Source organism: Mustela erminea, chromosome 3 (genome assembly GCF_009829155.1).
Source record: "Mustela erminea isolate mMusErm1 chromosome 3, mMusErm1.Pri, whole genome shotgun sequence".
Lineage (NCBI taxonomy): Eukaryota > Metazoa > Chordata > Mammalia > Carnivora > Mustelidae > Mustela > Mustela erminea.
The window spans coordinates 14,911,192-14,927,103 of NC_045616.1; the positions used below are offsets into that span (position 1 = coordinate 14,911,192).

The following is a 15,912-nucleotide window of genomic DNA, read 5'->3' on the forward strand; positions in this document are numbered from 1 at the left end:
CCCTTTCTCTCTTTTTAGAAGATTTTATTTATTTGAGAGAGAGCATGAGCAAGAGCAGCAGCGGAGGGAGAGGAGAAGCAGGCTCCCTGCTGACTAGGGAGTCACATACCGGGCTCTTGATCCAGGACCCTGAGATCATAACCTGAGCTGAAGGCAGATGCTTAACTGACTGAGCTACTCGGGTGCCCCCCACTTTTTAAAAAGATTTTTTAAAAAATTTGACAGAGAAACCCTTTTTCTTAAGAAAAACTGGGTTTTAGGGTTGTTGTCTCATTGTAGACCAAAAAAAATCAAGTTTGACCCTCAAAGCTGGGCAAGGGTGTCTGTGTGTAGGGGTATGCACCCTGACCTCTTCCCGTGACTTCATGGATGGCTATGATTTAGCGTGGTGACAAGTATGGTGTCTTACTGTTTTCACCAGCACCATTCCTTTGCACACATGGGGAAATTCAGTGCTCACAAAACTTCGTAAGACAGGGACTGTTAAGCCTGTTTCATAGAGGGCACGGCACAGTGTGGATGAGTCGGCAGGGCCTCCCCTGGGCCCTCCCCTGTCAGTGGCAGGTGCTCCTTGGGCCTGTGGTTCCTGCTGACACCCCTCCTTTGTCTTTCAGGTCAACGAAATCTATCATGATGAGTCCTTGGGGGCCCACATCAATGTTGTCCTGGTGCGGATAATCCTGCTGAGCTATGGGAAGGTAAGTGAGCCCCTGGTGTCTTCCTTTTTTTTTTTTTTTCCCAAAGATTTTATTTATTTATTTGACAGACAGAGATCACAAGTAGGCAGAGAGAGAGAGAGAGAAGAGGAAGCAGGCTCCCTGCGGAGCAGACAGCCCAATGTGGGGCTCCATCCCTGGACCCTGGGATCATGACCTGAGCCGAAGGCAGAGCTTTAACCCACTGAGCCACCTTCCCTGGTGTTTTCCTGATACTGCAGAGCCCCTGTTCAGTGTGGGATGAGGGGGCCCTCCAGTGAGGCATGGGCCTCCTCTGGAGGCCCAAACCCCGGGGCCTGTCCCCAGCTGCCTTGTACTCCTGAAAGAAACAAGAAACATGTGTGCCACCCCCATATTCCTGACCCCTTTCAATTCCTTGTTTTAAAATGTAGATTTTGTTATTATTCGGCTGTGGGGAGGCCAACCTATCAAGAGATGACTGCCATGGAAAAGATGGTCACCCACACAGGGCTATATGGGCAGGATGACAGGGTGAGTGGGCATAGGACTGGCCGGTATGAATAATTCCAGTGGGCTCTGTGCCATAGTTTAGCTGGCTATGTAGGTATGTAACAACTATAGTACATCTCTAGGGGTGATGGGAGTATGAGAGTCCCTTGAGGGAGGTGACTGGGGGTGCAGACTCTGAATTCGTTGGTTTGCATTTGGAAAGTGTTCTCCAGAGCCAGTTGCTTAGTATCTGTAGGAATTTGCTGACCCCAGGAGGGTCAGTCCCTCCAGGGTCAGCATGGCCCCAGACTTCAAAGCATCAGAAACATGAGGATACTTGACCCCTCACTTCCCGCCCACCTCTTCTCCCCGTGTCCTTCTCCCCTTCCTAGCTTCTCTGTCCTCCTCTGCATAGCGTCTGCCGTAACTAGACTCTCTTGCCCTTCCTAACCCCACTTGCTGTCAAACTTGGAGCCGTCTTTCCTAGCAGCATGTGGGGTCTGTGCAGCAGGGGGAGAAAGACCCTAGAGATAGTGACCTGACACGGAAAGATAAGGGAGTACAAAGAAAGGAGAGTTGGGAGGAAGGAAGGAGCTCCGTGCTGTGCAGCTCAGAAGGACCTTACCCATGTTAACTCACTGAGTCCAAGGGCAGATGGGGAGCTGGAGCTAGGATGATCCCCATTTCACAGATAAGAACACTGAGGCTTAAAGTGGCTTGCTGGTATTCTGGGTGAGTGGAGTGTCATTTGGCTCCTTGGGAGTTGGGCTTCTCACGCTCACAGCCAAATTCCAGAATCCATGGTCTGACTTCACTCAATATGTACAAAATCAGTCATCAGAGATGGTAATTAGGTGCAGGGTTAAACTCCTCTACTCAAAGACAGAGGGTCTCAGTCTCCAAAAATAAAATCCAACTGCACACAATTTACAAGGCCCATGGCATAAAAAAAGTGACAATGAAGGGCCCATACAGCTGGGTGAATTCCAGGAATAGTGGACCTTGAGCCCACTGTCTTTACCCAGAAAGCCTGTCATTCCAGAGTAGAAGCGGTCACAGTGAGGGTACCAGTCATGGTCCATGTGCTCCCCACAGAGAACATAAAATATATAAAAGCAGACTGTGAGGACTAGGGAGAAATTGATGAAAACCTACCTGCAGGAATCTTTTATACTCTTTTTAAAACCTTTAACAGATTACTTTTTGAAAGGCATAGAAATTTCAAATAATAATAATGTATGAAGTTAAATTAGCAGTTTTATCATTTTTTTCTTGGCCCTATCGAAGTATGTGCCTTCTTTTTGAGGAATCATAGAACACTTGAAAATTACAAAAGTGTTTTAGGTTGTAAAGGAAATTTCAGTGAGTTTTATACAGTTAAAACTGTTTGGGCTGTATTCTCTAACTCAGCACCCTAAAAATAGGGTGGAGGGAAAGGATATATTAACTGGGGAAAAAATCCAGTCTTTCTCTTTTTTTTTTTTTTAAGATTTTATTTATTTATTTGACAGACAGAGATCACAAGTAGGCAGAGAGAGAGAGAGAGAGAGAGAGAGAGGAGGAAGCAGGCCCTCCGCTGAGCAGAGAGCCCAATGTGGGGCTTGATCCCAGGACCCTGGGATCATGACCCGAGCCGAAGGCAGAGGCTTTAACCTACTGAGCCACACAGGCACCCCGCCAGTCTTTATTTATTTATTTATTTTAAAGATTTTGTTTATTTGAGAGTGAGAGAGAGCATGAGCAGGGAGGAGAGGCAGAGGGAGAGGGAAAAGCAGATTCCCTGCTAAGCAGAAGCCCCACCCCCCGCAAATGCTGGGCTTGATTCCAGGACCCTCAGATCATGACCTGAGCTGAGGGCAGACCCTTAACTAATTGAGCCACCCAGGCGCCCCAAATCCAATGTCTTTAAACATTTGAAAAATGACCAGCCTGGAGGGAGACTATGAAAGCTGCAGTTACTTGGAACACTAATGAAAATAATAGTACTAGAGATCAGAACCTATGAGGTGTGGCCAAAGCTGTATTCAGAGGCAAACTTGCAAGTGTTTCCCAGACTGCACAACAGAGAATGAATACGCACTAACCTATTGCATTGACTCAGTAAGGTTAACGAAAATGTCAACAAGAACCACAAACCAAAAAAAAAAAAGACCTAAGGAGAACAAAAATAAGGAAATAAGTTTCAGAAAGACAGAAATGAAGAAATTAGAACAGAAATAATTATAACAATCAACAGAGCTTTGGCCAAAGCAAACCTCTGGCGTATGAATCTAGAAAAGCGGGGGGAGTACAAACTAAAAGATTAGAAAGGGTCTGCATAATAGAACCTACACCAGGGTGCTTACCTGGGCAGAAGAGGAAGTTGCCATTGTGGCATATGTGGAAGTTGCCAGACTAGGCAGCTGCTAGACCTCCACTCGGGCCCACTCCCATCAGTGGAGGAGGCCACATGCACACCCTCCTCCAGTTACAGGAGGGTTTGGGAAGGTGTGGGCGCAATTATATCCCCCATTCTTTCCCTTTACTGCTGGAAGAGGGAAATGGGAAACTTCAGGTTGGCCCTGGAAGTAAAAAGAGGACTGCACTGATTATCTGAGCACCAGGTGGCAGCTTACATCCCCTCCGCCCCTGATTGCCCCCATATTGGTTCAAAAGAAAGATTTGGAAATCATGCACAGTTAATTGCTTGCTCGTGCTGGCAAAACCTCGGGTCTCATTTAGCCTAAAATGTGTTGATTTCCCAAGGAAACAAACCCTGGTTTATTTTAACTACACCCTGTCGGGCTCTGTGCTAAACTGTCCGCACCCAAAGCTGTTTCTTCTTGTGGTTCTTCTTCTCCTCTTCACTGCTGTGGGGCAGTAGATATTCATGACCCCAGCCCACCATTTGCAGAAGAGTCAGAACTTGAAGGTAGACAGAGATGCTGGCAAGTCATGGATTTCTTGGGAAATGAGAATATTTCAAAGCCGACTCCAAAATATGTATAAACCACGGTAAGTCCCATAACCGTAGTGGGAGCTCAAGTTCTCCAGCATTTTCAGAGTTCCCGAAAATTACCTCTAAATCGAGAGTCAGATCATCTATTTTTGCCAGTGCATTCTTATTCACTTCTAAGGAATTATTAAGCAAGGATAATAGAACACCATAGAAATCATCTCAGAGCACATATATAGATATACTCTGACATCCACCCAATTTACTTTTATAGCCAGTGTGATTCCTATACTCAAAGCTGCCAAAGGTAGCATGTCCAAGACAATGTACAGACCTGTCTTCCTTCTAAAAATAGATATAAAAAAATCCCAAGGCTTTAAGAGCTTAATTCAATAACGCATAAAACGAAACTCCCACCATGATAAAATAGGGCTTATCCTGGGAATAAGACGATTGTTGACTTATCAGGAAGTTCATATAGTTCATATAGTTCATCACATCAGTTTGCCAAATGACAAAATTTCCTCATCTACCACATACTTCACAAAGGGTTTCTATGTGCCAAGTTCTGTGCTGGGCCACTGAGGTGGTCTCTGACCTCTAGGCCTGCTTCTAGAGCAGAGGTGTAGACCGGGAAATGATTATAACAGGGGGTCAGAGACTCCTGGGGGGAAAGGTAGGGCAGGCAGGCCTCATGGGGTCAGGCCAAGCTACTGGAAGGGAGTAAAAGGGAGAAGAACCAGCGCAGGGATGTTGTTCCAGGACCCGGTGTGCATTTCCAAGACAAACCCTGGACTCTTATGTGCAGAATGCGGGGCGGGAGCCTGGCTGGGGAAGGTGCAGGCACCATTGAAGATAGGTAAGCTGTGGATTGTACTGAGATCATAACCAGTGGCTGGAGTAAGGAAGACAGACAAAAGAGAACTTTCGGGGGTGTCTGGGTGACTCAGTCGGATAAGCATCTGCTTTCTTTTCAAGTCATGATTGCAGGGTCCTGGGATCAAGTCCTGCATAGGGCTCCCTGCTCTGCGGGGAGCCTGCTTTTCCCTCCCCCTCTCCCTGCTGTTTTGCCTACCTGTGCTATCTCTCTGTCGGATAAATAAAATCTTTTAAAAAAATAAAATAGAGAGAAGAAAAGAAAGAGAACTTTGTAGGAGGCCAAGTCTGGAGGGCATGGGTGCTGAGTGGTTGGATGAAGGTGGAGAGACACTGGGCCCAGGTCTTGGGCAGCCAGGTGCATCATGATGCCAAGCCCTGAGATGGAGAACACAGGAGAAGAGGGTGGTGTGGAGAAAGGCAGTGAGTTCAGTTGAGATGTATTGAGTTTGAGGTGCCTCTTGCCATCCCAGTAGAGACAGCCAGAGAGGGGCTGGTGTAGGGGTCTGGAGCTTCGAGAGAAGAGCTGAGCATGGCTTACGAAGACACCAGTGGGGCGGGGGGTACAAGGAAGTATGCTGAGTCGGGGGGCAGCTAGGAAAGAACCCCAGGAGCCCCTGACACTGAGGCGTTGCTGGGGCAAGGGGCGCGATCTGCACAGGAGCTGGGAGAGGATCTCCTGGTATTCAGAAATCTGTGCAAACAGGTGGTGACATGACAACCAAAATTTTATTTAAAGGTGGAGAAAGAAGCACATGTCCCCAAAAGCACTCTGCCTGGCTAATTATTCGGATGTTCATAGATGTTCACACAGGCAGATAGAGGGCTTCCACACTCAAGTCTCGGAAAAGCTTATAAAAGAACATAAAATGGATTCCTGGGTGACTCAGTCGGTTAAGCTTCTGCCTTTGGCTCAGGATCCTGGGATAGAGCTCCCTATAGGGCTCCCTGCTTAGTGGGGAGCCTGCTTCTCCTTCTGCCTCTGCCTGTCAAATGAATAAGTGAAATCTTAAAAAATAATAATAGCAATTAAAAAAGAAGATAAAAGAGGAGCGCCTGGGTGGCTCAGTGGTTTTAGCTGCTGCCTTCAGCTCAGGTCATGATCTCAGGGTGCTGGGATCGAGTCCCGCATCGGGCTCTCTGCTCAGCGGGGAGCCTGCTTCTCTCTGTCTCTCTCTGCCTGCCTCTCCATCTACTTGTGATTTCTCTCTGTCAAATAAATAAATAAATAAATAAAATCTTTTAAAAAAAAAGAAGATAAAAGAACATAGAACAAGTATTCTTGACAGCCGAATTTCTCAGAGGCTTTAGGACAGAAGCATGCCCAGTGAATCTCAAGAGATGCATCAGGACACATAGTTTCTCAAACCTGTTTTTCGGTCAGTGTTCTGAGGAACCCGCTTTGGGAAATGCCGCCCATCCTGAGGCAGTCACAGTAATGTCGGCAACAAGAAGGTGACTTTGTTACTGAGGTTCTGGAAATTCTAGAATTTCCAGGGGTTCTTCCTGGGAGTGTCTTTATGACATGGAGCCAACATGGGAAAAGAACAGATAAAACCGTAAAGATTGTTTGCTGATGATCGTGTACCTAGAAAACCCAGAAGAATCCACTGTGAAGCTCTTAGAGGTAATAAAGAAGCTTAGTGAATTGGTCAAATAAAACATAGTTCTATAAAAATCACTAATTTTCGCATGAACCCACAAGGCTCCGATAGTAGGTATAATAGGGAAAGAAAAATTCCCTTGACAAAAGTAACCAAAAATATAAAATACCTGGCTTGGTCCTAACAAGATCCATATAGGACCTATTGGAAGAAAATTGCACATTGTTACTGGAAGGAAAAAAGCAGAAATGAGGGCTCCCTGAAAGGAGACTGGGGACAGTAGAGGTATCGATTTTTCCCAAATTAATAATTGGAACTTGGATGAAATGATTCCAAGATTCATCTGGAAGCCTAAGAAGCCAGTCAAGACTGGCTGGGAAAACCTTGAAAGCTAAGAAAATAGAGGGAGATTTACTCCAGACATCTTGTGAGGTGAAAAGAATTAAAATCATACCATATCTGCATAAGCACGAGCAGATCAATCAAATGAGCTCCTTAGCTCTGAAAACACAGTTCCGTAGACACCATGAGATAAATGTAAGCGAAGTGGTTATTAAGTGTCCTAAATCAGTATAGGACTGATACACATTTCATCTATAGTAAATTAAATATGTGATAAATATAGGCCAATAACACATTCCACGACTTAAACCGCAAAGATCAAGAAGCAAACATTGGTTGCCAAGGGCTCCCTAAGCATAAGTGTAAGAGAAGGAACTATAAAGGGGAAGACAGATACATTGAATACTGAAAACATAAAGCTTCTGTCAAGAAACAATTAAAAGACAAAGCCCAGGCATGAAAAACACTTGCAATATGGCAAAGATATCCTAGTATGTGAAGAGCTCCTGCAAATCATAGGAGAAACAGAATTGGCAGTGGATATCACAGTACGCAGAAGAAAAATACAAATGGCCAAAAATTAAGGGAGAAAATATTTAATTGTGCTATGAAATAAATAAAACCGTTTACCATTTTTAAAGCATCAATGTGTTAAGATTAGAAAGAGGGATTTAAATGCTGGTTTGGGTGGATGAAGCAATACACTTTTCTGATGTGAGTATAAATGTGTACATATTTCTAGAAGGAAGTGTGACAGTACTCACCACTGCCCTTAAAAAGTTCTTCATGTCTGCCCCCATTCATTCCTTTCTATGACTGTATCCCAGAGCTGTGGACAAACATTTAGGAAGAAGACAAAGGCCGTGGCCTTATTTCTGGGTATAAACCCCAGGAGGAAATCTGAACTATCCACTCCTAGGGGCCTGATGAAATACTTGCTAATATGTCTCTGCAGCTGAATATGGGGCCGCCAGGAAATCCCATTTCCAAAGCCTCCTAAAGAGCCCTGGGGAGTGGTTACAGCCTAAAGTTAACTTTGTTTGCTTTGAAAAAAAAAAAAGGAGCCTATAACTTAGAGTAAGAAGGTCTTAGTTTTTTGTACAAGAATCTATACAGAAGGGACTGGAAGGAGTATATCAAATGTAACTATTACTTCTCTCTGGGCGGTTGGCCATGGATTTTTATTTTCCCCTTTGCACTTTACTGAATTTTCTTGATATATCATGATAAGCATGTTTCTTTTAAAATAGAGCATTTTTAATTATGAAAAGATGGTTCACATTTTTTTTAGAGCATTTAAAACTGGTAGAGTCCAAGTAATCCCGTTGAACTGAATGCACCCGATTAGGATCTCTAGTGGTATGCCTCAGGGCTCTGACATGTCCAGCATTTTACTCCTGATTTGAAGGAGAACATAGAAGGGACTTCCTGCTTTCACTTGGCACCTCCTCTCTACAGTGGCTTGGGGACAGGTGGGGAGGGATCTGTGTCCTTCTGCCCTCAGGATCACTATCTTCCCTTTCCCGTGGTTGGGCCCAGGGACTCTGCCACCTGCATGCTTAGGGGACCTCTGAGCAAGCCATCTGGGCTGGAATGCAGGCTGCTGCAGGTGCGCGGCCTTACCTGCAGGTGAGGCCAAATCACCTTATGGCCAAGGCCCATCTGGCCCTGCCCCTTACATGCTGCCTCATGGGAAGGGGTTCTTCCTTGCCAGGGCCAAGTGTGTAACCCCCGCCCCCAGCCGAGTCTTCCATAGGCAGAGTGGGGAGTAAGGGGAGTGGGCATGGACCCCAGTGTCAGGCTGCAGCCTGCTCTTCTCAGGGACATATGGGGAGGTGGGCAGTCCGCAGCTGGCAAAAGGGGTGGCTGGACCTCACCTGGGCAGTAGGGCAGACTCAGTGAGACCAGGACTAGTAGAGTGGAAACCGAGAGGGGGGGACCAGTGCCCCTCCCAGCCCCCCGACTTCATGTGGGAAGGAGTTTAGGAATTAGAAGGGAGAATCTGGAGTGGGATGCATACTTTAAGAGCAAAATCCAGAGGGCCCACTGTGTCCCAGCCACAGGCTCAGCAGACAGGCCTCAGACCTCTGCCTATGACATTGGAGGAGTCAGGATAGAGAACGTAGCAGAATCTGGGGGATTGCCCATTCACAGTCTCCTCAGCCTGGCCCTCTCCGGGTCCCTGGGGATACAGCTGGGCTGACCAGTCTCCTATAAGCCAAACTCACCCCACGCTCTGCTTACCTTGTCCTGCCCTACCCTGCCTGTCCCCTGAAAGCCCTTGGGCCCAGGTCAGGCCCATGAGGCTATGGTGGAGGTCTCTGGGAGAGGCTGGTGCCCATTGTGTATCCTGGGGGACTCCAGAAAGTTACGGGATCTGACTGATGCTCAGTCCTCCTTCAGCTTCCATAATGTGGCTCTCGGTTTCCTGAGGGAGGACACCCCGCAGCAGGACAGGCAGGGAGATAGAGTTAGGAGGACACAGCTGGCCAAGGACAGGGGGACTGGTGCTACACAGGTACCCTGATGTGAGGGAACTCAGGGGAGGCCCCACCTTCTTGTCCAGTGTTGCTGGAACAGGGTGTTCAGCCTGGACACAGAGCATTAGGAACCTAGGGACTGTGCAGCGTGCCTGGCTACTGGCTCTGATCTATTGAAGTAAGCACAGTCGTGGGCCACAGGACTCATAGCAGCGGCCACAGGAAAACAGGGCCCATCTCACTGACCTGGAGCCATTGGCCAACTCAGGAAAGTGACCATCCAGGGCCAAGGTTGCTGAGCTAGACACAGAACACCCCAGCCCCAAAGGTCCATCACTGACCGATACTCCTGGAAAGTATATTTCAAAGGAATTATTAGAAAAGCAAAATGTGACAAAACCAAGATTTACAAAAAGACCCAGCCCAGACTTTTTATTATTAAATTCCGTTCACATAAAATCACACCATCAGATTGTTAAAAGAGTTCTCCTTTTGACACTTATCTTGTTGGTGACAGTTAACAGGGTATGTCCACCGGTCGCAGGCCCTGTTCTGCACAGCCACCCAGGGGTGAGACCCTGTTCAGAGGTCTCTGTGGGGTGTCATGGGAGCTGAAGGAGTAGGTCTATCTGGGCTCCCCGTGCTCTCCAGGAGTGGAGCGTGAGCTCCTCATAAAGGCACCAACGAAAGAGTATCGTTTCAGAGTCTTGAGGGAAGTTGAGCAGGGGGTGGCCCTGGATGGAGTAGCTGGGCCCATGACCTCCCAGTAGGGAGGTCTGAGGAACAAGAGGCCCAGCATTTGTGTCAGAGGGAATGGGTTCTCCTCATTCAGGGAGAAACCAGGCAAGGCTTCTAGACTGGGGTCTGGAGATAGGGTTTGTCTCATCTGCAGGTGTGTTCTGGTGAGCTGTTCCTCAGGGAACTCCTGTTCCTGGCAAGGAGAGAGAACCCTATCCCTGGGTGGGTTTAAGCATCAGGCAAGCCACGATGACTGTAGCCAGGACCACTGTGAGGAGAGGGAATGGAACAGTGCCCCCCAGAAACTGGGGGTTCTCAGCCAGGGCTATGGGCTAAGGCAGACTTGGGGCAGAAAGCGACCCCTGTATTCAGATCCCATTATTCATTCTAAATTATGATGGGTATAGACCAGCTCCCCCAAGCCTGTCCCCAGACCCCACAAGACTCCAAAGGGCATAAAATCGTTAGCATTTACATGAGTGACATGTTGTTTGTCTTCCAGCTTATGAGAAGCCTCCGAGTTATCTCAAGTTTTTCCTAAAACAACATTTTTCTCCATTTCTTAAAACAAAAAAAAAAGAGAGAGAGAGACAGAAGAAAGGAGATTATCTTATTTTATACAACATGCCATCAGCCAGGGAGCAGACCATCAGCAACACTTGAGGGTTGCATAGCAACTGGCTTTTCAATTGATTTTTTTGAGAAGACACCAAAGCTACTGAACTGTTCTCATTTTAAATATTTCCTAGGATGATGGAAATCAAAGCAAAGGGAAATCAGAGACTTGGGGATAATCAGAGAAGAACATAAGGTATCTGGTCGTGAAAGACCCAAGTGAAGACCAAGTACAGAGTTCTTGCAGGGATTTTTCAGCGTTGGAGGGAAAGAAATTCAGGCTGTGGATCCCTTAGTGGGAAACGAGAGAAGGGAGTGCTGGGGCCAAGGGGTCTGTGTCCCAGGTCCTAGTGCCACTGTCCTTCTTACTATGTGTCCTTGGCCATTGCTCACTCTTGCTTGACCTTGACTCTCCTGTTGGTATGAGGGGGTTTGGAGCACTTCAGGGACAGTCCCCAGTCTCCCTAGAGTCTGGGTCCCATGCCCCAACCTAATGGTGGTTGGCCCCTATCATCCCGGTCTACCTCCCGAGCCAGTCGTCCCAGGCTCCAGAGAAGCACAAGGATTCGCAGGGGTTGGGCCCTGTCCCTCAGAGGCCTGCCATGGCTAAGCTTGGGAAGATTCATGCTGAGAATCCCATGCAGGCAGCTTGGCTTTTCTCTGGAAATAATAGGCCTTCATGGTATGGGAGTCCCAGGCACAGAAAGAAGGGGCTTGCCTATCTGGCCTGTTGCCTGTCCAAGATGCCCATCCTGGTGAGCTCTGAGCTCACTTCGCCCACACAGAGCATCCACGGGGCAGGCGCATGGCCACCCCCACCTGACAGTGGGGTTGCCGGCTCCAGGGGCCGGGTGTTCTGCAGACGTTACGCTGTGGGGAGCTGCTTTGCTCTGAGGCGGCTGCAGTGCTCTTATTCCACTGGCTGGGGCGTGCAAGCCCCAGGCTCCTTGCCCCTTGCTCCCCTCAGGTGCTTCCCCACGGAGGGTGATTTTGGCATCACTGCCATGGGATGCCAGTGGAATCGAACAGTACAGATTGGGATGCTGATGAACATCCTGCAGTGCACATGACAGCCTCCACAACAGAAGTACCTGACCCCCAGTGTCCACAGTGCCAAGGTCAAGAAGCATGCTCCGCTCACCTGAGCCCAGTGGGCCCTGTCCTTTTGCAGGTCTGGGCTCTGGGCCCACTGTCCGGGGACGATGAGAAGGCTTTGGGGTTGAAGCCCAATCCCCTGGAACATGAGCTGCAGGCATCCCCTAAAGGTGGGCTGGCTCTCCAGGGGACTGGCATCAAACCTGCATCTTTATCATCATTGCCACCACAGCGACAGGGACAAGGAACATTTATCCGTGCTGACCGTCACTGACAGAGCCCCTGTGCTCCTGGCTCTGCCCTGTGGTTGTACCCATTCTGCAGATAGGGAGCTCAGCACAGTGAGGTAACTTGTCTGAGAACACACGTGGAAGAGAGATGAGCAGGTCTCCAACCCCAGGACTCTCATACTGCTCAGGTGAGCCCCACCTGTCACCTGCATGTGCCCTGGAGAGCTGCTAGACAGCTTTGGGGTCTGTGGGGACTCCTGATATGTGGCTGCACCAGGATAGCCACCCCATGGTTGGGTTCTATTCCAGCCCGCTGGACCGGCCTCCAGGCTACCGGTCCTTGACGGAAGGAGGGAAGAACATAAATCATTCAGTTCATTCAAGGGCAAACTGGAAATGTCAGAGAGCAATGATTGGAGCAGAACTTCTGACCAGGTCTTAATTGGCGTATGTAGGGTGGGACCGCAGACGTTGTCTCTTGCCTTCAAAGTCCCCTTTGCCTGCCTGCACTCAGAGGTGCAGCCTGGCATCCCAGCAGCCGGTCACCCGGCTCTACCGTTCCTGTGGCAGCAGCGCCACCTGGTGTCCACCTTGGGGCCCAGCCCTTCCTTTCCTGACCCTCTGGTTTCCTCCGCCTGGGAAATAGAACATTTCTGATTGCAGCGTGGCTTCCAGACCCACCTCCACCTCGGTGTAGGGAGGAGACTTGGGCTGTTTACTTCAGTTGGCCTTGATGTGGTTCCTCCTGTAGATAATAATAGCACCTGTATCTTAGGGCAATTTTACAGCTTAACTTAGGTGCCACCTATAAACCTGGACCAACAACCCAGCCCCCCGCAGGGTGCAGAAATGCCCCTTCCACGGGGAGCACGGGGTGACCACCACTCCACTGCAGTTCGCTCTGTGCACCCACAGCTTCTCCCAGGGGAGGAGCTCCCATCTGCGAGGTCCTTGACCGGTGCTGTGGCCACCCACTTGCTGGGCTCACGCATCCCTGCACAGGTGGGAATGGCAAGCTGTACAAACAGGTTCTCCTAGAGAAACCTGTGCAGAGGCAAGCAGGCAGCCAAGAGACAGGTGCCTTGAGGGCTGGGAGGAACACAGGTGCTCTAAGCCAGCCCAGTGTGAGAATCTCTTTCTTAACTGAAATAGGCATCTCTCTTTGGCACTTTGGAAGAAGATCTGGTTGGGAGAAATAGATGTTTCCTCTCCTCGCTGGGAGGAGAGTCAGCTCACCAGCTGTGGTCCATGGCAAAGACAGGGCAGGGTCCGTGGGGGCCCAGAGAGTGGGGCCCATTGGAGGGGTGTGTGGATGTGGTTGGATGGCAGAGATGGCGGCCGGGTTGCAGCAAGAGGAACCATCAGAATCCAAGTGAGCCACGCGGGCTGGCTCAGACCACTCTCCTGGGGTCTCCCCTCTCCTCTGCTTGGGTATCTCTGTCTGCCAGGAGTCCTCTGAAGCTCCAGGAACCTGTGGGAAGGCCAGGTAGCTCTCAGGAATTGGGAGGAGAGGTAGAGGAAAAGCTAAATCTGGGGTGCTGGAGACATGTTCTTGGGGGGATTCTTCAGGAAAAACCTGCTTCAACCTGTTCACTCCTTTTGAGCCTCTACTCCTCTGTCCTCACTCTGGTCTTGGGCCCAGCCGTGCTCAGGGGTGGGCAGAGCACCTGGACTGATCCCTCAGGGGCTGCACCCAGATAAATGGGAGAGTGCCCCAAAGCAAACTGTCAGCTCTTACCAAGCAAGCAAGCTGATCAGGAGAAGACAATCCCTTGATGGTGTCCCCAGGTGCTGTGGACCTCACACGCCCCCTGCAAGCTCAAAGTCCTCTCCTCTTGCATCCTGTGTTGGCCCCCTTGCCACCCTCCACCAAAGCCAGAGGCCTCCTCCTCCCCTGCTTGCCAGCCCACACACCTTTCCTGCTCATCTCCTGCCATGCCATGATCCTGATTCTGCTGGTAGGGCACCAGCAACACTCCCATTCCACACCGTCCCCCTCCCGCATCCCCTGCCTTCTCCGTGAATCAGAGGCTGAGTACCTGCTGCAGGGCACAGGTCACTGTCAGGACTCAGGCTGGCCCCCGCATACCTACACCCTCCTGAATGCTCCAGACCCAGCAAGGATGAGGATCCCCATCCTCGGTTCTTTCATGCACATCTTAGATGGGCCAGAGCCCTCAGAAAGTTGGGACATGGGCAGAGCAATAGGACATACAAGCAGCTCTGCCTCTTGGGTGCCTAAAAGCTGACATCACCTTCCTCTTCCATCTCTCAGAGTCCCATCTGGGCTGCTCGCTCACAGAGCCCAGCACACAGCCCGAGTTTTCTGAGATCTGCTTCCCTAGGACCACTCCCTCCTGGTGCAGCCCTTTCCCAGCCTCTTTCTCTGCCCCTCTCCCCCCGCCCTCTGGGAGTGTCCTCAGAACCCAAAAGCTGGAAGTGGGTCCCAGACAACCTATGCTCTGGATCCTGCAGCCCAGGCCCCTGTGGGACCTGAGAATGCACGCGGCACTATGCCTTCGTGAAATGGGCAAAGACAAGGCGAGAACAAAACGCAAATCAATATTTCAATAAATTATCCTGCCGCAGTGGCAGAAACATACCGACTGCCAGAGGGGCTGGGCAGCTGGGCTGAACCATAAGAATCTCTGCGAGGAAGGAGGTGCTTGCCAGTGTTGGGGCCAGTGGAGAAGGGCACATTGTGGGGGCTGTTTGCCTGAGGACCTTTATTCTGCGGTTGTCAACCTGGTGACCCAGGGGATGTGTTTTGTTTTGTCCACGTAACTGACTTTAAGTGGGGTCAACATTTACTAGGAGGTCGGCTTACTTTGGAAGATCCACATTCAAACATTGGCCTGAAAAATACAGTCTGGCAGCTCGGGGTCCCCGCATTTCTGCATACCCAAAGTAGCGGGGTGCTGAGTGCTCTCACCCTGGCTTTGCTACTGTCCTCGCTTACCACTGATTGACCCTCACCTTCTTTATCATGCCGAGGAAATATTTCTGTGTACTCTTAGCCCTTCTCAGTGGGCAACACAAAAGATAGTTTTGTTTTTCATACGACCCACCTGCCTCACTGAGTTACATCACCTGTCTCACCTCTGTTGGCATTTGGGTAAACTCCCAAATTGTCAAAATTGGTTGAACTACACCCTGCCAGCACTTCCCACAAGTCTACCTCCCGAGCACTCTGGCCTCTTCCCCCTTACTCCCAACCTGCTATGAGCCTCTTTCAGCCTGGTTCCTGCCCTTGGTTCTGTCCCTGACCGTGTGGTCCTTTTCCTGCTCTCTGGCCCTGAAACAGGTGTGTCTTTCTGGCTGGACTTTGGATTCCTCCTCGAAGATGTGGCGAGAGCTCTTCTCCCACTGGTGTGGGGCACACCAGCTGGACACTGGAGACCAGCCACTGCCCTTGACTGGAGTTTCCGTGGTTCCCCCAAGGAAAAAGTACATTGCTCAAGACTCACAGCAAGTGATGATAACACAGCTCACACTGATTTTCAAGGGAGAGGTTGCCGGACACATGAATGAGACGCATCTCTGTGACAGGCAGCCTCTAGGCCCCTGTGACCCCACCTCTTGGTATTCACACCCTGGAATAGTCCCCTCCCCTTGAGTGTGGGCAGGACCGAGATTCCCTTCTAAGTAGCCTGTGGTTCCTGTCTTGGGTGTGTGTGCACTGTGTTGCTGTCTCTCAGGTTGCCCAAGCTGGAGGAAGCAGGCTGTGGTAGGTTATTGTTCTGGGGTGTGGCTGGAAACCTTGGTCCAGTAGCCCACGAAGAGCTGAGTCCCGCCAGCAGCCAAGCAAGCAAGCAGGGGAACTGGTCCTCC

The 15,912-nt window shown here is 49.7% G+C and overlaps 1 protein-coding gene across 2 annotated transcripts in view; it reads left to right on the forward strand.

The window, feature by feature from the left end:
- Positions 1 to 15,912, forward strand: part of ADAMTS2 (ADAM metallopeptidase with thrombospondin type 1 motif 2) — a 218,163-nt gene that overhangs the window by 144,606 nt on the left and 57,645 nt on the right. For both annotated transcript variants that reach the window (XM_032335322.1, XM_032335321.1), the window contains exon 5: positions 615 to 698. In XM_032335322.1, coding sequence (XP_032191213.1) covers positions 615 to 698 — 84 coding nt within the window. The remainder of the gene's footprint in view (positions 1 to 614; positions 699 to 15,912) is intronic.